Raw genomic sequence first — 25,825 nt, forward strand, 5'->3', positions numbered from 1 at the left:
CGATTTTGATATTTGGAAAGGTATAACAATGAAGCGGATCCAGCAACACCGCGTATTAAATACAAAATGGCGGTGCTGGAATACTTGTCATCGCAAAATTTTTCATTTACGTTAGTCTTTTCCAAGAAAAAAATTGCGAAAGGTCGATATGATTTTAAAACGTTCATTCTGGTGTAACCCCTTTCATAGTTTTTATAGTTTATATATTTTTTTCTTAAACGTCCATTATCCATTAATACGATCGTCTTCGTTTTACGTGGCAGCCAACGTGGCGAAACAGTCTTTATTTATTTATCCGAACGCGTGCACGAACGTTTTACGATCGAAAAATTACCCAGACTACAGGTTAACGATTGAAGCGGAATCTGGCTTGCAACGTTGATTTCTAAGAAAACGGAGCACGCTGATTCACGGCGTTTGATACGCAGGAAATATATGTATTTGCGCCCGTCACGTGTTTTCGCGCAAAAGCATCGGTCTTGGAGTGTGTTTATACCGAACATCGCGTGCTTCCAAGTAACTCAGAAACGTCTAACAAAAATATTTAAACGGGACGGGCGGGTACCCGTGTGCGCAGGGCGGTTGTTTGCTTTCGTTGCATCGGGGCGATAATGGAAAACGAAAGCCAGACGCATCGCCGTCTTCGCGGAGATTTCCCTTTCTCGTCTCCGCCCTTCAAAAATCACACGAACTTCTCCCTTCCAGCCCGCTGGTCGGGCTTGCTTGTTAGCCTAAATATTTAACGTACGAATTAAGGCGAGTCGAACGAACCGAATAATCGAACATGACGTAGCTTCGATTCCGGTTTTAACTCTATGTTCATGGTACATAGATCGATCCTCCTAGGATCGTGGAATCGTGAAATTCTCAGAACGTTATCGACCGAAGATAATTGAGATACATATGTGGTGACACCTCCCGTACTCGCCAACAGAGGGATACGTTTTCTCACAAGTATTCGACCAATCTATTCCTATACAGGATGTACGATCAACCCTGGGGAAAATTTTAATGAGATTTCAGAGGCATAAAGCGTATGTATAAAAGTTTTTAAACATACGCGTGAAATCTCAGGGCAACATTTCTAACCTCACCTAACCCAGACCTACCCCTTGTCGATTTTTCTTAAAAATTCGTTTTTGATTTTTAATAAATTTGTTTCACGCTGTACGGAAATGTTGTTTAATACTTTTTTGTAGGTATACAAGCATCAGCTTTACTCCACAACTAAATTTCAATGAGATACGTTCACTATTATAGGAATTATGGTCGTTTAAAAATTGGACCATTCTTATAGTGTTTTTCTGATTTTACGAGATCGAGGAATAAGCTTTCGAATATTTTTGGAATTTCTATATATTCTTCATAAAAATACGCGTCGTTTGCATTTTGAAACATTAAAATCCTTCAATTCGTTCACAAGTTATGGTGTTTTAAAGATACGGATGAAATTTTGGGGCAACATTTCTAACCTCACATTATATTTTCGGAAAAGAATTTTTTTTCGAAATTACGTAGGAAGATGGGGGTGTGTGTATTCACCAAAAATGATTTGAATTGACCCCCGCAACCGAAAATAATTTTTCCAGAACGATTTGATACTTTTTTTTTCACCGAAAAATTTCACCACCTACCTCTTGTCGATTTTTCTTAAAAATTCGTTTTTGATTTTTAATAAATTTGTTTCACGTTGTACGGAAATGTTGTTTAATACTTTTTTGTAGGCATTCATGAGCTCCACTTCACAACTAAATTTCAATGAGATACGTTTACTATTATAGGAATTATGGTCGTTTGAAAATTGGACCATCCTTATGGTGTTTTTCTGATTTTACGGGGTCAAGGAATAACCTTTCGAATATTTTCGGAATTTCTACATATTCTTCATCAAAATACGCGTCGTTTGCATTTTGAAACATTAAAATCCTTCAATTCGTTCAGAAGTTATGGTGTTTTAAAGATACGGATGAAATTTTGAAGCAACATTTCTAACCTCACATTATATTTTCGGAAAAGAATTTTTTTCTCGAAATTGCGTAGGATTGTGGGGATGTCTATTCACCAAAAACTCTACTTACTGATGTATCGACAGCCTTACGGTTTTGTGAGTGAGTACCATTATCGCGCGTACATAGCTGTTCGCAGATTGCCGTTCTACAAGCGGAACTTTAAACGTTAATAACTTTTCAACGAAGCCTCGATCAACAAATTGGTATTCTTGATTTTCGTCTTATTTTGGCCTCTAGAATCTCCCATTAAAATTTTTCTCAGAGATAACCGAACGTCCTGTATACATATACACTTGACTGATAAGTTTACTAGTAGGCTCAGGACGGAACGCTCCTTTCTTTTTTCCACCTGTAATCTAGTTTATTCGTTTCCCCCAGCAATCATCCCACACAAATAAATTAAACTTTGATGTAATAATACACTTAAAAATGAAATATATATCTCGTTCAATTAGTTATTCAAACAAAAAAGTGCGGAGAAATTGATAAAGTGCTCTTTGTAATATAACAAAGATAATGGAATTAAATAAAATTGCATGGTTTTTAAACAGTTTTAGTCTATTATAAGTATACTTGTGTTAATAAGATCTGTACAACAAAAATTTTATCCCCCATTACGATCCACATGATTACCGCGACAACCGTCAAAACATAGTTCGAGGAGTCATAGTTGCCACGCGAGAGAAGAGGATTTTCCTCCAGATTGGGAACAACCCCCCACAGGGCGAAGTTTACGACCGTTTAGCAAACTTCGAGTGCACACTCGAGGGGCCTGTTGCAAGCCGCCCTGCGGGCCCAAGGAACACGATTTTCCACGGTGTTACGGTGTCGCGTGGACAAAAACCGTTTTCCGACGGATGACACTTCATCTTCAAACATCGACTCATTGTGCTACGCCGTCCGAATAGATGATTCACGAGACCCGTCGAGTGCGGCTCATTGTTCGAAGAAAACCAATGTCCGTCGCCACGGTTCGTTCGTTCCGATCTACCACGTCGTTTCGTTTACGAAATTTCCACGACTCGTTGCCTCGTTCTTGCGTTTCTCGATTTTTTGTTCGCGTTTCGAGGACCGACACGGAACCGTTGCACGAAACGATACGATACTGGGAAATGAAATAGGCTTACCTGTCCATGTTGTTCTGCAGCTCGACCTTTATTGGACTATTCCCCGTGGACTGATTCTTGTTGTTGTACTCATTCTTGGGTATCTCTGCGAAAAAGAGAGAACAGAACGATAGAGAAAATTTGTTACGTTGCAGATCGACGGAAATTTCTCGTGGGAAAGCCTGCCCTACTTTCTCGCCCCGAGACTTTCATCCACCCCTGTTCATGAAATATCTTTATGTTTCCCATCGCCGTCCACGTTGCGAAATAATTCATCGACGCCGCGCGTTAGACGGCCCGACGCTCGCGCCGAGAATGCAAAACCTTTGCAATCTAACTTTGAATCTTAGTAACGTGTACCGTGTTGTCAATAATTCAGTATTTTGTTCGAACACATTGTAGTCAACATGGGTGCGACGTGAGCTTACAAGGGAACCCCAGTGATTCATACACTTTATTATTATTTCTTCTTTTTTCATATAACTTTGCTTAAATGTTCATTATGCTTATCTAAGAGATAAACCGCAATTAAAATTTTTACAAAACTATACTGTTACATTTCTTTATTTTACCCTTTTCTTTAATTTAAAATTTGTTGTCAATATTCATAGATATACCTGAGTTATTGATTAAACTGCATTCATTCACCTCGTTAATTCAGTAACATCAACAACTGTCCGAGAGACTGCCAGAGAAGTTAGGTTTATTATTTCTTAATTATTTTTATTTTGTTCGTTGTTGAAATTTTTTTTTTCCGTCCAAAAATTTCACACCTTCTCGAATTTTTTTCTAGAAAGTGGGTAGGATTTCGGGGGTATGTCTCTTCACCAAAAATGATTGTAATTTATCCCCGCAACCGAAAATAATTTTTTCAGAATTAATTAAAAATTTTTTTTTTCGTCGAAAAATTTAGGCAGCTACCCCCCCCTTGTCAATTTTTCTTAAAAATTCTTTTTTGATTTTTAGTAATTTTATTTGACGCCCTACAGAAAAGTTGTCTAATACTTTTTTGTAGGTAACCATGAGCTCTACTTCAGAAAAAAGTTTCATTGAAATATATTCACAATTGTAGGAGTTATAGCTGTTTGAAAATTGGACCACTTTTATGGGGTTTTTCATATTTTACGGGGCCAAGGAGCAACTTTTCCAATATTTTTAGAATTTCTACATATTATTCACTAAAATACGCGTGGATTGCTTTTTTAAACATTAAAATCGTCCAATCCGTTCAGAAGTTATGACGTTTTAAAGATATGCATGAAATTTCAGGGAAGCATTTCTGGCCTCACATTAGATTTTCAGTAAGGAATTTTTTTCTTGAAAATGCGTAGGATTTCGGGGGTATATGTATTCACCAAAAATGATTGTAATTGACCCCTGCAACTGAAAATATTTTTTTCAGAATGATTTGGAAAATTTTTTTTTCACTGAAAAATTTAGGCACTTACCTGTCGATTTTTCTTAAAAATTCCTTTCTCATTTTTAGTAATTTTCTTTGACGTCCTACAGAAAAGTTGACTAATACTTTTTTGTAGGTAACCATGAGCTCTACTTCAGAAAAAAGTTTCATTGAAATATATTTTCAATTGTAGGAGTTATGGTAGTTTGAAAATTGGACCATTTTTATGGGGTTTTTCTCATTTTGCGGGGTCAAGGACCAACTTTTCGAATATTTTTGCGATTTGTACATACTCTCCACCAAAATACGCGTAGTTTGCTTTTTTAAACATTAAAATCGTCCAATCCGTTCAGAAGTTATGACGTTTTAAAGATTCACATGAAAATTCGGGTAGACATTTTTGGCCAGAAATTATATTTTCGGTAAAGAATTTTTTTCTCAAAATTGAGTGGGATTTCGGGGGTATGTGTGTTGACCAAAAATGCTTGCAATTGACCCATGCAACTAAAAATAATTTTTCCAAGACGTTTCGAAAGTCTTTTTTTTTTACCCAAAACTTTTAGCACTTACTCGAATATTTTTCTTGAAGGTGGATAGGATTTCGGAAGTATGTGTATTCACCAAAAATGATTGTAATTGACCCCCGCGACCGAAAATAATTTTTCCAGAACGATTTGAAATTTTTGAATTTAATTGTTAATAACTTTTTAACGAAGCCTCCATCATCAAATTGGTATTCTTGATTTTCGTCTTATTTTGGCCTCTAGAATCCTCTATTAAAATTTTTCCCAAGGGTGGCCGAACACCCTGTATTTCCAAATATGTTTAAATAAGTACAAATGATAAGAAGAATTACAAAAAAAGTAGAAATAGACAACCATAAACATTTTTATGTCTCCCTTCCTTGAAACTTGTCATTCGAATAAACAAAAAGACAATGTCTGCGACGGTTTTGTTTCATCCGGCCGGGGAGAAACTATTTTATATAACCGGAGAGTATTGCATACCTAACACTTGTACTATTAATCTACACCCAAACAGTTCATATCTTTTAAACACTACCTTCAACGTAGAATTATCGAAGTACGTTTTAACGGACTAACCACGACGATCATTCAGAAATCGTTGGGAAATCATTCGGTCGTCGAACGCGGTCTCTAATTTGCACGTAAAACCGTGGCAATAATTCTACAATCTCGATTTGCGAAGAGTTCACGACGTTCCTGACGTCTTAATTACAACCTGCCTTTCGACGGATGTATTTATTACAGATTTCTAATTGGCAAGGTACACATAATCAGAGACGGGGTATAGAATAACGTCGCCCGACGGTCGATGGGCGGAGCACCACGAGAAAATAAATTAAGTAAGAGTTGGCTGTTTTTATTCGTTCCATGAGCGGCGGACAGTATCGCGGTGGTGCGTTTTGCCATGCCAGACGCGACGCCCTTTCTTTTGAGCGTATTCCCCAATATACACGAAGAAGGAGGAAAAAGAGGAAGAAGCGAGACGCCGAACGGAGGCTCGTGTTGAATCAATAAGTACATGATTCATCGTGGTTTCGGTTTGAATTTCAAGCGACCAGACCGCAAAGGTGCATGAGGAAATCTGAACACCTTAGAAACACCGCAAGATCGCACGCTCCATCCCGCGTAATCGATGGCGGTTTTTACGCCGTTGGTAATCGATCCAGGAATTTCTTCCGACCAACGATTGAAAACAGAGTCGCGCAATTAATATCGAGGTTTAAATTCAACAATTGTTTGCGACACGAACTGCTTCAAGACAACTGTCAAAATTTCGTGAACGTTGAGTCTCGTATCAGAAATTGAAAATGATCATTACTATAAAAAATTTGCTTGTGTTGTATGCATGTGTAAACACAGACGAGGTATGCGAGTTTTTTGGGCCCATTTTCTGGGGCTCTAGAGCTCCATTACCACTTTCATGCTACTTGCAACATTACCAACAGGTTACAGAAATGAACACAAGAGGAAGTAAGACAGAAAATGAAATTACAGAAATTTTATTGTTTTTTAACGGAATGAAAGCTGCACGGTCCAGAATTGGGCATCAATCGATTAATTTCATTGGAAATATAAAATCATTAAATATGGCCTTTAGACTTCATCGCAGTTTCTGTCAACTATCATTCTTTGAGTAGTATTGCTTTCATGAATTTCATAATGCTCTTTATGATTATAAAAAGATACGTAATAGTATTAGAATAAGTATGAATTAAGTATTCAGTGGTAAGTATACTCTTAAATTATGTGTATGTGTGTCTTATTGGGGCAATTATCTAAAATGTTCGATTAACATTTGTTCTTTCATTTCCTAGTCTTGAGATACACTCCTTCAAAGCGGTAACTCCTTCAAATTGTAAGGGGATCCTTGTAAGAAGGCTTTAATCTTCGACTTCGTGATGGTTTTAACGGGTCATTGGTTATTCCTTTGTCAACAATGGTTGGTTTATGGTCACAGATGGTCAACAATGAGGCTGAAATCAGTCAGCGATCCAGTGAAGACCAAGGAAATGCCAAGAGGTAGGATCAATGAAATACATTCACTATTGTGAGGGTTATGGTCGTTTGAATATTGGATCATTTTTATGGGGTTTTCTCACTTTACAGGATTAAGGAACAATTTCTTCAACGTTCTTAGAATTCCCAAATATTTGTCACCAAAATACGCGTTGTTTGCATTTTGAAATATTAAAATCCTCCAATCCGTTCAGAAGTTATGATATTTTAAACATTTGCATGAAATTTCAAGGAACCATTTTTGGCCTCACATTAGATTTTCGGTAAGGAATTTTTTTCCTCGAAAGTGCGTAGGATTTCGGGGGTATGTTTATTCACCAAAAATGATTATAATTAATCCTCGCAACGGAAAATAATTTTTTTCAGAATGATATGATATTTTTTAATTTCATCGACAAATTTGTCCACCCACCCCCTATCGATTTTTCTTAAAAATTCGTTCTTGATTTTTAATAAATTTATTTGAAACTCAACACAAAAGTTGTCTAATACTCTTTTGTAGGCGTCTATGAGCTTTACTTGCATACTAAATTTCATTCAGATACGTTCATTATTATAGGAGTTATGGCCGTTTGAAAAGTAGACCATTTTTATGAGGGTTTTCTCACTTTACGGGGTTAAAAACAACTTTTCCAACATTCTTAGAATTTCTAAATATTCTTCACTAGAATACGCGTCGTTTACCTTTTGAAATATTAGAATCATTAAATCCGTTCAGAAATTATGATGTTTTAAAGATACGCATGAAATTTTGGGGAGACATTTCTGCCCTGAAAGTATATTTTCAATAAAGAACATTTTTTTCTCCAAAGTGCGTAGAATTTCGGGGGTGTGTTTATTCACCAAAAATGATTATAATTAACCCCCGCAACGGAAAATAATTTTTTTCAGAATGATATGATATTTTTTAATTTCGTCGAAAAATTTGTCCCCCTGTCGATTTTTCTTAAAAATTCGTTTTTGATTTTTAGTAATTTTGTTCGACGCTCTACGCCAATGTTGTTTAACACTTTTTTGTAGTTATTCACGTGCTCTATTTCATAAATAAATTTCTATGAATTCACTATTACTACATTGAGCCCAAATTGAACAAAATCTTTGGTCCTATCACCTCTTCTCATTATTCGTAGTTTTTGGTAAGAACAGATAAAGGGATCGCACTTTGATACTCTGGCAGCCCTTTGTCTTCCCTCGAGGAGATCCTTGCTCTTTCACCCGTTACATGTAGATACCTGGGGTATGAAATCGGAGCGTGGGAAGACGAAGGTCCGTAAAAGCGGACCCCATGCCGCTAATTGTAGGTGTTGCCGAACGTTCTGCCCCGAAATCCGATGATTATGGCATTTAGGCAGATATCTATGATTACGGGCGATTCGGGGATCCCCCGTTCTGGTTTCTTTTTACTTCCTTTCCGGCTTATTGGGCGCACGAGACGACGCCTAATGCGCGGAACCGAACAAGAAGGTGGGATATTGCGTGTCGGAATTGGTTTTAATGGTCGGCTTGGCGGATGATTTACTCGCATGCAGCTCGCGGTGTCGAAGAAGCAATCTGACGGGGGTTCCGAGCGAAGTCTCGCGTTTAATTAGCGAACCTTTACGATCTTGGAAAATACCCAGCCACTTAGCAGGATTTATCGTTGACGTAACGCTACAGACTTAACCATTTGGGTTGCAATAACTTGCATGGGGAAAAATTTTATTCGAATCATGGATAACCGATAAGACTACAGTGATCATGTTACCCAAAGGAAATCTAGGTTATGTTTGCTTTTATTTCGCACCACTAGTTCTCCCTAGATGTCGGTGTCTCTAGAGAATGACTCTAGGAATACGATAAAATTACGTTTTATACAGTTTCATAGATTGCAAACTATTTAATTTGATAACTTTGTGTTAGATTAGATTTGTATTAAATTAAACAGATTCTAAGTAATAGAAGCTCATAAATTCGAAACGATCCATTTCGTAATTACATGTTGTGTAAATACAAGCTTCAAGTGTTTCAACTTTAGGTTGAGTTTTTAATACAAATATTCGTTAAGGTGTGTTACCATCATATTTGGTATCGAGACCTAGTAACTTCTAGTAACTCTATTCTGGCCTGAGTGTAAAATAGGACAAAATTGAGGTTTGAAGAAATAAATAAACCCAAAGTACAGTTACTTGAAAAAAGGACTGCGTGAAATATTTAGTTTTAGGTATAATTTACATACTTAGAACTTTTACTAATCGAATATAAAAAAAAAATAAAAATTGAACTTTTATAGCAGAATTACATAATTAGTGTACAAACTTAAAATACAATCTGGTTACTAATATAAAAATTACGAAAAGTATTAGGTTCTTCGCTAATATTTTTACTATCATTACTTAACGGTTTAACAACCATTTTGGCAAACGCGACGTGAAACGAAGTCGATCAGAAGTCGGGCGTTACGCTTATTACTCGATTCCAAAACTCAGAAGAGATAACTCGAAGAAAACACCGTGGAATTTCGCAGATACATCCATGACCGAACAAAGAATGCAGAGAAGAATGCAAAGAATGTAGACATTCACCGGTGGATGCCCGGGAGAGAGTAACAAAGCGGAGCGAAAATTGTCGCATCGTCGACGGACGAACGGTCGAAAAGTCGGCAAGAATGAAAAACGGGAAAGCAGAGATCGACCTTAGGAGGAGTCGAGCATTCTGCGGGAGGTCATAAGCGTCAGACAGTGTCATAACCGAAGGGTCAATAAGTCGAGAGATCATAAATCAACGTTCGAACCGTCCCACGTTTTCGAAAGGGCGGCTTTGAAGTGCAGCGAGGTTCTTTGTAAAAGAATGTTAAGTACACGGATGGGCTAAGAAAAGTCGCTCCTGGCGCCTGCTGCACGTTCGACCGTAGAAAATTTCGAGTCTCTGACACGTGAAACGTGGAACGAACAAGAAAAGAGCTTGTCCGCGCGGTGTGTCCCGGGTGCTTGTCTATTGGCCGCTTTTCGGGTTCCTTCGAGTAGTCTGGGGAACACTCGAAACATCGAAAAGGTTGGGTTTCGTCGTTGTTTTCGCTACGGACGATACATACCCACGGTGCTAAAGTGTCTCGAAAACATTTTTTTCTCTGCAGTCGAGTGCATTCAACGGAACCCCGACCGCCGGCAGAGAATTTTACGGTTCATCGTTACTAGCAAACTCGAGTGTCTGGTTCGAAAGAATTCACTGTACGTGCCTAGGGATAGTTTTCCTCGACCTTTACGTTCAATGGGATCCATTGTAGGAGAAGAAATCACTTTCTCGCAATGAAAGTAGAAAATTTGACTACCAACGATCGATAATATCGGACGAACAAAAGATCTGTTGTGTTTCACGGAACAAGCGGACGAAAAAGCTCCATCAGGAAGCAAGGTCCACTCGTTCCTCGAAGATAAACTAAGAGGCTTTTGGTCCTAGATACTTCTACAAATAATCCAGCCGAATCCTCAACGAAAGCAACGTGTTCCAGGCACGGTAGAATTTTTCTAGAGCTACTCCAGAGTCCCGGGTGGCCGATAAGATAGCAGCCAGAAGGACGTGCTCTTAGAAAATTATCGCACCCCCGCCCACCATTGGTTACCGCTGATTACAGCTCGTACCACCCTCGTCAGAGACGCCAGTCACTTTCCCGTGGCTAAGCCATCTTATTGCTGTCCCTGCTGATACACTATCCAACGTTATCACCAGACACACCTCCTCCAAAGTACGACCAACGTTCCTTCAAAAACTATTTATCCTTTCAATTTCGTTCGTCGAACGTTCTTACTTATTTGTATCTCGTCTGTTTGTCGGCCGCTAATCGATTTTCTGATAAACGGACCTAGACTTTCAACCGATCTTCCTAGAATCCTGAAATCGTGATATTCTCTGAACGTTATCGATTGTAGATAATTGAGAGACAAATATAGCGACATCTCCCGCACTCCCCAACAGAGGGATACGCTCTCTCACATGTGACCTCCTACTCCTACATACATACACTTCTTTAAATCGCTTAAGGCAGAGCTTGCTAGGGTTGACTTATTGACGAGCCCATTAGTAGCTCTTTTTTCCACAAATATCCAGAGTGACTGCTTGAAACGCGAATAAGAAATTCGTTATTGCGTTGACACGTTCTTGGAATCAGCTAGCACTAGTAGAGCGACGTATTTTCAATCCTTATCTCGAGCTTTTCGCGAGCCAGTGGATTCGTTAACAAGCTCAAAAATAATTATCGAGCAACGACAAGCGCGGAGCGGGCAAGGGTGGACGGACACAACACGGACTCAGGGGAGAATCCTTTTCCCACGTCTTCGTGACCCCCTTTTTCCTCCTCCCCGTAAATCAGATCGGGCTGCCTCGAAGACTCACTTGGTATACTGTAGAAGCCACCGGATGGGGTGCGTACGAGGCAGGACGGCTGGAGGTCGGGATCACGCTCGTGATCGCTGACTGCGTGACTTCCTGGCAATCTTCCGTTGACGCGACTCATTGTAGGGTTACGGGGTGGCACATCGGGCGGGCCCCGCGGCGCCGAATTGTCCAACAAACACCCTGCAACAACCATGGAAAGGATACGTGTGATTTACGTACGACAGATGACCGGATAATTTTTCTTTTTCTACTTTAATCGCGATATCGTTAAGCAGATCTAACTAGACGATAAAAGGAGCAATTGGCGTGCAAGTTTACTGTTTTTGCCAGGAAGTCTTGGGGAACTACACCCAGGGGGATCGTCGACTTACCGCCGATGCGTTGCATTTAAATAACGACTGCCTTTTGTATTTCGTCGTAGTTTATTAAACGACGCGAGGCAAGAAGCGCTCGAGTTCACGGAACGACTCCAGAAACCGAGAAAGGTTATAGCTTCTTCAGAAGCGTAGATGCTGAGCTTAGGTTAATAGTAGCGTGTATCTTGTCTTTACACCGTAAATATGTATCTACTCTACCATTATTCTTACTCAATCCTACGCTAAAGGCATATTATTATTATTATTTGAAGTGTGGAAACATCGTGGTATGTGGTTTACATATTTTTAGATATGCAAATGAATGGTTGGTATCAAATGTTTAATTGATTGAATTCACGATAGATTAACTCTGCGATCAGCAACGAACGTATAGTTACCAGCAGGTAGAAAAATATCGATAGTTCAACTTCGCATAGAAAGAGCCAGTTCTAGCATTGAGGATCACCTATATAAACTTAGACTGTATTTATTGTCTGGTATGCTTAGCCATGTCACTCATAATCGTTAACGGGGTCTTCTAATAATGAAGATGACCAGAACAGTCGCTACGATGTTAGTCATCTTATCGTTCCTGTCGTTATTGAACTCGTATATTTTGTACTAAAAATATATATGTGTATCCTTAAAAGATAACAAAGTGAAAGTTTTATGGTTTTTCACAATAAATTTCCTGAAGCAACCTTTACTGTAAATTAGTTGAATAATTCATTCATTCTAGACTATTCTCACCGAAGTATTCATAAATTCCGTTGATAAAATTAAGATTAAAACTCAGTGATTCGGTATTAAAGCTCAATAAATCGCTAACATCAAACTCTTATACAAAGAAAATTCTTCCAATGTTTGAGTCGCGTTAATAATTTTAGTTAGGAGACTTTCGAACACAGCCTTACTTTCTTTCGTTACTTAATGCCCATTTTGGGCTGTTACCGCACGGTGGGAAACGCGATTATTAGAAAACACGCGGGGTTGAGCTGCCCCATCGTTGAAATAACCTTGTGGTCTAGATTACCTAACCTGAACCCGGTTTCCTCCGAGATTCAACGGCGAACAATGCCTACGCGTAATCCTGGGCAGGTGGCCAGGCGATTTTCACCGAGGCAAAAGGGTTGAGCCGATCTCGCGATTAGGCACGTTTCACACGACCAGGCTTTCGCCGCTATAGGAATCATCACGAGGGAGAATGACCTAGAATCGCGGGACACGTTCTTCCGTGCGCGGCGATGCGAAATGAAAATTTTCGAAGCGGAGCTTTGTCGCGCAGTATTCCAAGTATAAGAACGTCGTCGATTCTTCTTACTTTTCGTGAAACTGCATCCTCCCCGAGGGATGCGTTCACCCTTTCTTGCATCACCGCAGAATCAGTTATTAATTTCTACGATGATACAGCTGTATCGAGCACAATGTGTGATCCTAAGTTCACGTTTCGTCGACAGTTTTATTATTTGTTGTCGAGAAAAGTTCCTGTGTCTTTTTCACGATCTCTCTTTAAGATCTTGTTCGTACAGAGATACGTAATATAACAAATAATACATAATAGGTATAATGGATCTTATTTGATGTTAATTTGCATGAACAATCTGTAGCAGCGAGTTAATAGGTTAGGAATCAGTGGAGGAATGATAAGTTGGTAAGATAGGAGACGGTATTAAATGAAGTGCGAATGACCAATTAAAGCATTAAATGGCGTACGGGAAGAATGGTTTGTGGCGTTCATCACCACGTGCGTTACTTAATCTTCGTTTTCAACGTTAATGATTCTGGGATACGCGAATGTACAGTTACCGAAGAAAGTGTCCATACACCGCAACACATTCAATTTAAACAATAAAAACTTTGATTATAGAAGGCTAATTAACTATGGAAGGCACACATGCAGTTAGGGAATTAACTCAGCTTTCAGATAGTATGAATTTTATTGTAACTTAATTAAAAATGCAACAGACAAATCTCAAATGCCGAATGAAGAAAGAAAATTAGCGAGCAAAAAGTATTCATACAGAATTTTGTTTGTTTGTGAATCAGTCATATTTATAGTAATTAATATTTTGTAGGATATCCGTCATTATCAATAATCGCTTGTAATCGTCTGGGCATAGATTCAATTAAATTATTTGTTACATTTCCCTCCATTTTTTGCCATTTCACTTGCAAAGCATTCTTTAAATCATTTTTATTTGTAATTTTATATTTTTGCAAAGGATGTTTCAATTCTTGCCATATATGCTCAAATATTTCGCCAATAGATATCACGTATGAATACTTTTTCTCGCTGATTTTCTTACTTCATTCGATATTTGAGATTTGTCTGTTGTATTTTTAATTAAATCATAATCAAATTCATACTATCTGAAAGCTGAATTAATTTCCCAACTGCATATGTGCCATTCTTAGTTAAGTAGCCTTCTAGAATCAGAGTTATTATTGTTTAAACTGAATGTCTTGCGGTGTATGGATACTTTTTTCGGTAACTGTACTACATTCTGAAGTAAACAAACACTATATGTTACAAAATCAAACATGAAACAATAAAACAATAATACTCTTACTGACATCAAAAGTGCGAAAATGCGAGAAGAAGGCCGTCAATCGAGAAAAGGCGCTTGGTAAAAACTAATCACCTAAATGTCGCTGTTTTAACCTAGGGATATGCGTTCGCAGAACATACGCGGAATTGTTGAGACTGTGTTCTTCTCATCGAGTATACACTAACTATAGTTAGTGTAAAAACTAAAGTATAAACGCCCGGAAAGTTAGTCTAGTAATTGAGATGACCGAATCAGACCGGCAGAATTCACAGGTTTCCGCAGTTGGTCTATCGGGCAAGTCGAGTATTCAAAGTTATCAATCAGGGCTTTATACACACAGAGACCAGTAGCCCCGCGAGTTTAGGTTCACGAATGGTCGACGAGGGCCTCCGTTTTCAGATTTCCAGGAAATCGATTCGGAAAGTGGAGCAGTTGGCGGCATCCTTAAGTCGATTATAAGCCCGGTCCGTGTTCGGATTCGGAGCACCTCGGCCTCTCATTGTATCGAGCACTCTAAAAAGCAAGCCTAAGATCCGGGGATAGGGTGACCGGCGTGAAATTCGAGCCTTGCTCCTTCTGCGCCGACTATTAACCAATGAACTGGATCCTTCCGAGCCTTTTTTTCCTGCGTTTATAAAGAACGTCCTCCTGATATCCGACGTCGAACGCAACAGGAAGCAAGAAAAGAGGTGACTAGAAGAGGCGAGAACGGCTGAAGGGACGGAGACAGAGGGAGAGTGGGAGGAGAACAGCGGCGTAGGAGAAGAGAAAAAAAGATTTATTCCGATTTATTCCGACGACAAAGACTTTCTCAATCTCTGTCTAATCGCGTGTCTATTCCTCGCCCCCCTTTCCCTCCTCGCGACGAACTTCGATTCGTGCTCCGTTTGTGCGACCTCTCCCTCTGTCGCGATGCTTCAACCAAGAGCACTCGACCCTTTTACGACTCAAGTTTCTCAGTTTCGACATTTTCCCTCGGGGGAAAAGCGTCATTTAGCATTACCAGCAGCGTGCATCGGCTCGAGGAAGTCCCGGACATGTAAATTTCCACGACGTCGTGACGCTACCGAAACGGAAGCCTGCGAGGAGGGGATGATGGTCCGTCCCGCGACATCCGCCATCGAATTTGTTTTCTCGCGACGGATTTTTACCTACGATTCGAACGAATTTTATGTTTCGTGTGGAACGAAATACTCCGTCGTTTCGTTTCGGATGTGGTCTGCCAATAAGTGGCTCGAAAGGATCGAAGACGAGAGACGAAGTTCGAGTCTGGTTGTATAATTTAAGACTTTGAAAGATGAAACGCCATATTTTATTTTGTAATTTTAAGTAAATTTTTTAAAATGATATATAGCGTTAAAAGGGGGTAAATAAATTAATTGTTGGAATTAATTAATTTAAATGGTTACCTTATCTTTCTTCTGTTTTTAAAGCAATTTTATTATTAAATCTGTAAAGGTACTACTTTTTTAGTACTAAATTTGTATCTGTAAAGGTACAGATTTATCTGTTTAGAAGGGCTTTCCTTCGTATAATACGATTGAAAAATATACTCTTAAACTTAACCTCAATTTTATTAGATTATTATTAATTAGTTCTTTGAGGTTAAGCGGGTTAAAAACTGTCCCATCTTTCTCTTAGTTTTTTATGCATGATAGGATATTTGGTATAAATTTTATGTTACATAATTGAAACGAACGTTTTTTTCCACTTTTTTATATTAAAAAACATTCTGTGCAACTTGCGTATTTTTTCTTTTAAATCATATCCGTCAAGGAGTTATATAAACATATAATAAATTGATATTGTCACAATAATCTCGTACGTTATTTATCCAAATTATTATTCACCCGAGTTTCGAAAGTTTCGAATCACAAAAATGGCATAAAGTTTCGAGGTTTCGAATATCTCATCCCTAGCATTAAGAGATATTCTAGTCAAGAGTTCTGTTTTTGTTGTCTTTCTAGAGATTTTTCTACAAAAAGGTATGTTTTTTAATTTCGACGTTTTGCATACATATTTATTTATATTTTACAAATATTGACAATTTTTTTCAAGTAAAAATTATCAAAACTGACTGAATTATATATCGTTGAACAAGGTACCTTCAAAAAATAGTTAAAATTTGAATTGTGAATATAGATTTTCTTAACTTTTTTTCATGTTCAGCGAGCTACAAAACAATAAGGAAAATTCTTTTTTTTATAAATTTGATTCATACCATAATCACAATCATATTAATCGAGAATCCTTTCGATTTTTTCATTTTTAAAGGAACCTTGTTCAGGGACAAGTCAGCTTTGATTATTTTCACTCGAAAAAAAATTGTCAACATTCGTAAAACATAAATAAATAGCAGGTAAAATCTCAAAAATAAGAAACATACTTTATTTGTAAAAAAATCCCTTAAAAAAAAAACAAAGTAACGAAACTCTAGAATACGTCCTTAGTTCAGAACTCGAATGCTTAATTTCACGGAACACTCACTGTCCAAGCGATGAGGCGGTAAGCGTCTCGATCTGATCGTCCTCCGTAACCCTTGTCGTTCAGGCGACCACGAAAAAGACTTTCCGTGTTCCACTCACGAAATCCACGAACCGCTAGCGCGTCACAATCCGCGCGCTAACGCGACAGGCCCGAGCGCCTAAGTCGAGCACAAAGAATCTCGTTCATTCTCACCGGATCATCGGAGCAGAAGTCTCCGCGGCGCGTCGTTATTCTTCCTAATAGATCGGCGGGAGTAGTCATTGTGACGGTCGTTACTTCGAGGATCCTTTCTTCTGGGTCGGTGTCGATCGGTGCAATAGGGTCGCGCGTCAAAGGAGGGAAAAGAGCAACGACAGAAACCGAGGGTGGAGCGCAACAGCGTACCGAGACGAGATAGAGAAAGAGACGGAATGGTAACCTGGGTACAAAAGACGAAGAACGATGGGGTCAGACCTGCCGGAGCTACCGGTATCCGGTAATCCAGTGTTCACGATGAGTTTCGTGCTATAGAGGTTACGGAGGAGCGTCTGCAAAGGAAAAACGAGGAGGCATCGGTGAATCGAATTATCCTCGGCTGGTCGAGTCTCGAATCCTGGGTCCTAGGGACCCGAACCACTGAGAACGCCGAAGAAAAGGACCGTGGAGAGGGGCTCCAGCGGCCCAGAAAAGGATTCCGCTGAATGAACTTCAGCCTCGACGGTTGTTGTCGCACCGGGCCTGCGTAATGGATGCGCGCCCATTGAGAATTCCACGTCAGAACGCGTAACATAATATCGGGACCTTCGTAACCAAGAGCCCATGGCTAATGGAATTTATTAGAGAAGGTACTGGAGAAGAGCCACCCTTGCGTCGAAGACTTCGGGTACGTTTGCTTTACGGTAACGTTAGCTCCGCGTGCCGTGCGTCTTCTCCTCGAATTAAGAGGATGTTACGAGTTCCTCGATCCCTCGGGTTAACTTACCCAAGTTTCGAGATTGAACGGCTGCGACGCCGCTTTTGTTTGGACTCCCGGAATCGGGAATTGGAACGTGCGGGATTATGAGCCGCCGCGGAAGAAGTAACTCGCGATCTCGAGTACTTACTCGGCGCTTTCGTGTTCTCTATTTTACTTTTCCTGTTTAACCTCTTGCCTTATAATACTCGGATCCCACCCCGGAACGAACGCGACGAATGTGAGCTGCACACGGATTATGACGAAATACGCCAAGTCTAGGAAATCTTGGGACTTTTTTTCTGAGAATACCACAGTTGCGGACAAAATTAAGTGAATAGGTAGGGAAAATAGGAATGAATTAAATTTAATCAAAGTACTATGGCTATTGCGCATTTAAGTTTTATACAGGGTGTTCGACCACCCCTGGGAAAAATTTTAATGGGAGATTTTAGAGACCAAAATAAGATGAAAATCAAGAATATCAATTTGTTGATTGAGGCTTCGTCATGAAAAAATTAAATTAAAAAATTTAAAATCATTCACAGAAAAATTAGTTTTGGTTGCAGGGGCAAATTACAATTATTTTTGCTCAATACACATACTCACGAAATCCTACGCACTTTCGAGAAAAAAATTCATTACCGAAAATCTAATGTGAGGTCAGAAATGCTTCTCTGAAAATGCGAATCTTTAAAATGTCATAATTTCTGAACGGATTGGAGGATTTGAATGTTTCAAAATGCAAACAACGCGTATTTTGGTATAGAATATGTAGAAATTCCAAGAATGTTCGAAAAGTTGTTTCTCAATACCGAGAAGTGAGAAACACCCTATAAAAATGGTCCAATTTTCAAACGACCATAACTCCTACAATAGTGAACATATCGCATTGAAATTTAGTAGGGAAGTAGAGCTCAAAGATACCTACAAAAAAGTATTAGACAACTTTCCTATAGAGCTTCAAACAAATTTATTAAAAATGGAATACGAATTTTTAAGAAAAATCGACGGTAGGTGCCTCAATTTTTGGGCGAAAACAAAAAATTTCAAATCGTTCTGAAAAAATTATATTTATCTACGTGGGTCATTTAAAATCATTTGTCGTGAATACACATACCCCCGAAATCCCTCGCACTTTTGTGAAAAAAATTCAAATAGGTGTCTAAATTTTTCGGTGAAATTGAAAAATTTCAAAGCGTTCTAAAAAAATTATTTTTAGTTGCAGGAGTCAATTACAATTATTTTTGGTGAAATGACACACCCCCGGAATCCTACGCACTTTCGAGAAAAAAATTCTTTACCGAAAATATACTGTGTGGCCGGAAATGTTTTGTGTAACTTTTTAACGAAGCTTCAATCAACAAATTAGTATCCTTGATTTTCGTCATATTTTGGCCTCTAGAATCTCCCATTAAAATTTTTCCCAGGTGTGGTCAAACACCTTGTATATCTTTATGGTACATAGATTATTTAGCGAATAATTGAAATTAATGTTTACATTTATGTTGAAGTAAGTATACTTAATGAAATCGTTGGTTGATTGTCGAGGGACAAAAATAAGTGGACACTCGTTCGAGACGTTATTACAACGCGAAAGATGTAAACAAGAGCCAAGTAGCCTTTTACTCTCACATAGTAGTCTCAAATGAACTATTTGGTTGATGTGTAAGCTTTGCACAAAACAGATTATTTGTAAGGGAACAGCAGAATGTTAGTAAGAAAAGAATTTTCAAATTGAATTCATAATTTGATTATAGTGAACTGTCGAAATAAATTAAGTTACTGTATAGTAATTCTATCTAGCGACCGTTGTTTTTAGTAATTAGTACGGTTTGCGACACTGGATTAAATGCAACAGTATTTTTTACAGTGCAATGAATAAATTTTAGTACATAAACTTCGGATTTATTTTTAATATAACTTGCATATACATTCTGCGACACTTAAACGTAATAATATTTATTTAATATTACCCAAAACTTAACTTCAAATTAATATATTCTATTTTTCTAGAATAAGAGGCTCTATTTAATGAAACTACATATATTTGTTTTGGACTGTCACTTATTTAATATAGGCGTATTCATATTTTATAGAAAAAAATACAAATGTGCTTTCTTGACACTCAAATAATCGGATCACATGTTTTTGTACTATTATGCGTGTTATTTTTTTGTTAATCGACTATTTAGTTACAGTTATAACACGAAGAATCTAATATCATAGAAAGCCATATCAAAGAAATTTGTTTAATATTACCCAGACCCTAACTCCAAATTAACATATTTTATTTTTGTACATTAAGAGGCTCTACTTAACACTAGAACTACCAAAGCAGTCAAAATGACCCATTCGTAATTTCTAATAAAAACTGTAAAATATTTACTCAACTGGATTTTTGAAAATGTACCGTAGTTTTCTATAGGAGAATGAATAAATATTTATTTCTATTGCATTATATATTTTAATCAAAAGTGAATAAAATTTAAGTAAAACGAATGTATCGTTCAGACTTTTAAAAATCGTCGAATTGTCTTGACGAACCACCGTGTACCAATAACTTTTGGAAAATGGCGCGCTGGTCGAATGATTATTCGAGCAGTTTGCGATAGAACGTGAAGGGAAATATATTGGAGGATCGAATTAATTTTCGTACGAAATCGTGGACCGTGTTAAATCGTTTAGAAATAAAACGCGACGCGGAAGAACATCGCAGCAACGTTTACTGCCATTCCAGAGGGGAAAAGTGAGCAAACGATTCGGATCCCCAGTCACGTATCGCCGGGTAGAATCGACGTATTTCGGGGAGCGGAACAGAGAAAATGGACAAGGGTTAGTCTCGTGTCTGGATTAGCTTTTGAACCGGAACGAATTAATACTATATCGAGCGCCGGGGGAAAATATGCGCCCGGCTAAGTTCGTGCTCATGGCTGTCCCTGAGAATCGTGACTTCGAAACGAATGAACGTGAAATAGGATAAAGATCGGGACCAGAAAACTGAATATCGTAAAACAATATCGAGCCAAACCTACAATGGTAGCGCTGTGCAAGTACTTGAAATTCAAATCAAAGCAAACGTCACTTTTTCAAACCGAGACAAGTATTCGATTGTCCAGATAGCTTAAATATTTGATCGTTCTTGAAAAAATTCTATCTATTCAAATGTTTGAATAATTTAAATTTTGTCGAGTTACTTAATTGTCAATTATTATCTGACAGATAATTGTGTTGTGATATCCTCTTATTCTAAATTCAAAGAAACTTGAATCATTCTTTAATTTTTAGTTACTCATAAGCCAACAAATTGTTCGAAAATTAAACTATTGCAGGATATTTAAAGAAATTAATACTATTTTATTTAATTTAGAGAATATCTTTTCTAGAAGAATTTTTTTAATTACTTAATTGTTAATAGTAACAATTATTAACTTGATAAATAATTGTTTTCTGATATCCTGTTATTCTAAATTCAAAGAAACTTGAATCATTTTTTAACTTTTAGTTACTCATGAGCCAACAAATTATTCGAAAATTAAACCATTGCAGGATATTTAAAGAAATTAATACTATTTTATTTAATTTACAGAATAACTTTTCTAGAAGAATTCTTTTAGTTACTTAATTGTTAAGCTAATAGTAACAATTATTAACTTGACAAATAATTGTTTTCTAATATCCTGTTATTCTACATTCAAAGAAACTTTAACTTTTAGTAACTCGTATTATTATTATTATTGTGTATATTTTTTGTTCTCTAAAAGGGCTAAAAAATAATTGTAACACTGTATTTAATAAATTTAAATTAATTTACTCACAAAATCGACATTTAAGAAAACTCCATATCGAATAATATTTATTAAGAGCCTTCAACGCTCAATTTATATAACTTTAAAATATTGTATGGTCCATCAAATACATACAGTTATTCGCGTAGTTTCTATTCTCATACCTCCGAACGCTTCAGTAATGTCTAAAATATCAACTATATCACGAAACGATGAAATCGCTGGAAGCGTCCCTATTTTAAGCAACGTGTCGAGTACCCATAATGCGCTGAAAACAACGGCTTGACAGAAATATCTATAATAATCTAAATTTAATGTTTATCTAAAATTACAGTTCGTCTCATATTGGTTTTCCTATAAAACGTTTATTTAAAAACGTACTATCACGTAACGCGAATACTGGTAATTGTAAATTTTTTAAGCGGTCGATCGAAGTCGATCAATGTTTCGAACTTTGGCTTCGGAAACTTTCCAGAGTCAGCACTGCGAGCGCTCGTCTTGTAAAAAGATCGAAATCGACGTGTCTCGGTTGAAAATGTACTTCCGGCGGGGCTTCTGGCGCAGGATGTGAATTATATCCTGCCCGCGGAGATGGTAATTATATTCTCCTAGATAACGGCACGAAGGCAGGGCTTCTGTGAAAATATTATCGAAAGAATATGCTATTTTCATCCTCTTTATCAGTGATTGCGACGCATGCTTCGAGCCTTTTCAAAAGCGTTCTTCTGCGTCGTGGATATTAACACGTCCAAACGAGCATCGGTTCAGAATTTGGACTACATACAAATCGAAAAGATATAATCAAATAAACGCGTGAAAAGTAGCTTGATATTAATTTGGTTTTTCTGATTAAAATAAGACCAAACACGATATAGCTTGGATCATATTTGCATATTTAACGAGATTTTATACTCTGTTAGAAGTAGGTTGAAAACAAATTATGCCGTGTTTGGTCTTATTTTAATTGGAAAACTCTAACAAATACATTTGTAAAAGTTTCATGGAAAAAAAAAACAAAAATAAAAAAATTTCATTTTTGCATTATGTAGAGCTAACCTAGATCAGGTTACACCACGAGTTTCGTGTGGTGTGTCGAGGGAAGTTCCCCCCTCAATAGTACAGATGACTAACGTTCACTTATCCAGTCGAAAATGACTCGCAGTTATCCAAGCATTGCTGTATAATATTAGCAACATAAATGTACCAAATAACTGGCTAGTTCAAGCTTTATGTAATTTGAAGTTTTTCGCCTTTGACTAGTTGATTATATCTATTTTTATTAATAAAATTTTTAAGTATGTTATTTTTGCATTTATTACAGGTAAAACAAACGAAAATTTTAATAGATACATTTGTATCAAATTTTAATATGCCAATATATAACAATAAGTTTCGTAGCCTATTAGAAATGATTTTAGTAACAAAATTATAAAACATCAGAGATTTTGGGAATATTTAATTAATGTTTAAAGAATATTTAAAAGGTTGATAAAACTTTAATAAATAGATGAAGAGTAATCACTTTCTAGTTTGAGTTATTATTTAAGTTCAATTTCTCATAGTTTAATGAAATATGTAAACAATAATTACTTGTAATTTTTATATTTATCTTCAATCCTTATCGAGAAAAATAGAAGAACTTATATTTTCACATTATTATAATAGAACTATTATAATTATAATTATAATTATAACTACACATACAGGGTGTTCGGCCACCACTGGGAAAAATTTTAATGGGGGATTCTAGAGGCCAAAATAAGACGAAAATCAAGAATATCAATTTGTTGATGAAGGCTTCGTTAAGAAGTTATTAACAATTAAATTAAAAAATTAGAAATCGTTCTGAAAAAATTATATTCGGTTGCGGGGGTCAATTACAATTATTTTTTATGAATATACATATCCCTGAAATTCTACCCTTCTTCGAGAAAAAAATTCGGGTAGGAGGTGAAATTTGTCGGCGAAAAAGAAAATTTGTCAAATCGTTCTAAAAAAATTATTTCCGATTGTAAGGATCGATTATAATCATTTCTAATGAATAGATATACCCCCGAAATCCTACCCAGTTTGGAGAAAAAAATTCGAGAAGGTGTGAAATTTTTGAATGAAATAAAAAAATTCCAAATCGTTCTAAAAAAATTATTTTTGATTGCAGGGATCAATTATAAACATTTTTGGTTAATAGGCATACCCTCGAAATCTTAATCATTTCCGAGAAAAAAATTCCTTACCGAATATATAATTTCAGGCCAAAAATGCTTTCCGTAAATTTCATGCGAATCTTTAAAACGTCATAACTTCTGAACGGATTGGACGATTTTAATGTTTAAAAAAGCAAACTACGCGTATTATGATGGAGAATATGTACAAATCGCAAAAATATTCAAAAAGTTGGTCCCTGACCTCGCAAAATGAGAAAAACCCCATAAAAATGATTCAATTTTCAAACAGTCATAACTCCTACAATTGTGAATATATTTCAATGAAACTTTCTTCTGAAGTAGAGCTCATGTGTGCCTACAAAAAAGTATTAGACAACTTTTCTATAGGGTGTCAAACAAAATTACTAAAATTGAAAAAGTAATTTTTAAGAAAAATCGACAGGGGGTAGTAGGTGCCTAAATTTTTCGACGAAAAAAAAGAATTTCAAATCGTTCTGGAAAAATTATTTTCGTTTGCGGAGGTCAATTATAATCATTTTTGGTGAATAGACATACTCCCGAAATCTTACCCACTTTCGAGAAAAAAATTCAGTATTGGTGGAACTTTAAACGTTAATAACTTCTTAACGAAGCCACCATCAACAAATTGGTATTCTTGATTTTCGTCTTATTTTGGCCTCTAGAATCGCTTATGTAAATTTTTCCCAGGGGGTTGGCCGAACACGCTGTATATGCGATATAGTGCGACCCAACTCAAAAGATGATTTTTTAAGATGAATATAGTATACAGAAACTTATCCTGAAAGAAAATATGTTCCACAAATGGAACAAATTTACTCAGTTCAATGTACACTGACTTTAAAAAACATATGTGCAGAATTTGGTAAAAATGCATTTGTCCATATTGACACAAATGTGTATATGCATTTCAATTTCCGGTTAGTGTTAATGAAAGAAAAAATGATCAATGTTGGAAGAAATCTTAAGCCGGAACATGTTACTCTTTACTCAGCCTTCGTTCAGTTGATAGATAAGATAAGTATCTCCTGACAGTTTAATTAAATATTTTCTAAACTATCAACAGTTTGCATTCAAAAGCATACATCATTATCTACAACTTCCTGGAATACTATAGTAGGCTCTTATACTTCCCATGCATTTCTATTTCAGCTATATCTAAGAGATGTTAGTATATGAAGCGTACCGTCGCGTCGGGTACTGGACAAGTAGCCGCGTGAAAAATTCTTTTATTTTCTGAGGGGTTGTAAGGCCCTCTTAACCGTCGTGGTACGCGGTTCTTGGCCGTCGCTCGCCAAATTAATATTGAACGACTAGTTTTGATCGGAAGCTGAATTTACGTTTGCACTTGGAGATTTGACCGATTCCTTCTAAGGTTCGCAGACGAGTGTCGAAGATTTCGGAGCCCGTTTCCTCCTCAGCGCGAACCCCCTCCGAAACGCAGTTTTAGAGGTTTGTCAACTGATTCGCGTTGACTTTTCTAGAATTTCGATTGGCCATCGACTTGGAGGAGGCGAATCGATTTTCCTGCCCCGTTGGGCAGAAAACTCCTCCCTCGCATCCGATCGTGGTGGAGGAAAAGTCCCAGGTCACCCTGGACGAGGGTGACCGAGGTTTCCTTCCCCAAGTCGAAGGCCCCGTTAATTTTGCCGAGGAAGAAACGGGACTCCGGATTAACGCGTAGCTACACGTGTGTTGCAGCTGTTTTATGGCTGTATTGTTCCACGAGTTGGCGATGGTCGTTGTAGAGGACCATGCCACCCGCGGGACAATACAGCCCTTCGTCGGTCGACTCGGGCCTTGCGTTTTCGAATTTCTTAATTGTTTAAACGTTTTACGATGGAATTTGCCAGATGCGGAATATTCGAAGACGTTTTCGACAAAGTCAAGTTTCCGCATCTGGCACCATAAACGAACGGAAAAACCCGAGCCGACCGGACGGAACATGCTCCCCCCGTTGAATGCAGAAAGCGTTCAAGAAGTTAAATTGTGACCGATTCGTGTCACGGAGCAAATTACGATACGATTAATTTTGATATACGCAAATGCGATAATTGCGGATTACGACCGCTAATCGACCACTCAACGCTATGAGCAGGTTCG

General features: G+C 37.5%; 1 protein-coding gene across 10 annotated transcripts in view; it reads right to left on the bottom strand.

The window, feature by feature from the left end:
- Positions 1-25,825, bottom strand: part of Ten-m (teneurin transmembrane protein Ten-m) — a 537,959-nt gene that overhangs the window by 35,134 nt on the left and 477,000 nt on the right. For 7 of the 10 annotated variants that reach the window (XM_076774715.1, XM_076774714.1, XM_076774717.1 and 4 more), the window contains 2 exons: positions 11,426-11,608; positions 3,137-3,221 (listed from right to left, as the gene is read on the bottom strand). In XM_076774715.1, coding sequence (XP_076630830.1) covers positions 3,137-3,221; positions 11,426-11,608 — 268 coding nt within the window. Of the gene's footprint in view, positions 1-3,136; positions 3,222-11,425; positions 11,609-17,012; positions 17,116-25,825 lie in introns of those variants that run through there. The other 3 variants (XM_076774719.1, XM_076774718.1, XM_076774716.1) reach the window with 2 other exon arrangements.

The sequence above is a fragment of the Colletes latitarsis genome, chromosome 10 (assembly GCF_051014445.1).
Source record: "Colletes latitarsis isolate SP2378_abdomen chromosome 10, iyColLati1, whole genome shotgun sequence".
NCBI classification, from domain to species: Eukaryota; Metazoa; Arthropoda; class Insecta; order Hymenoptera; family Colletidae; genus Colletes; species Colletes latitarsis.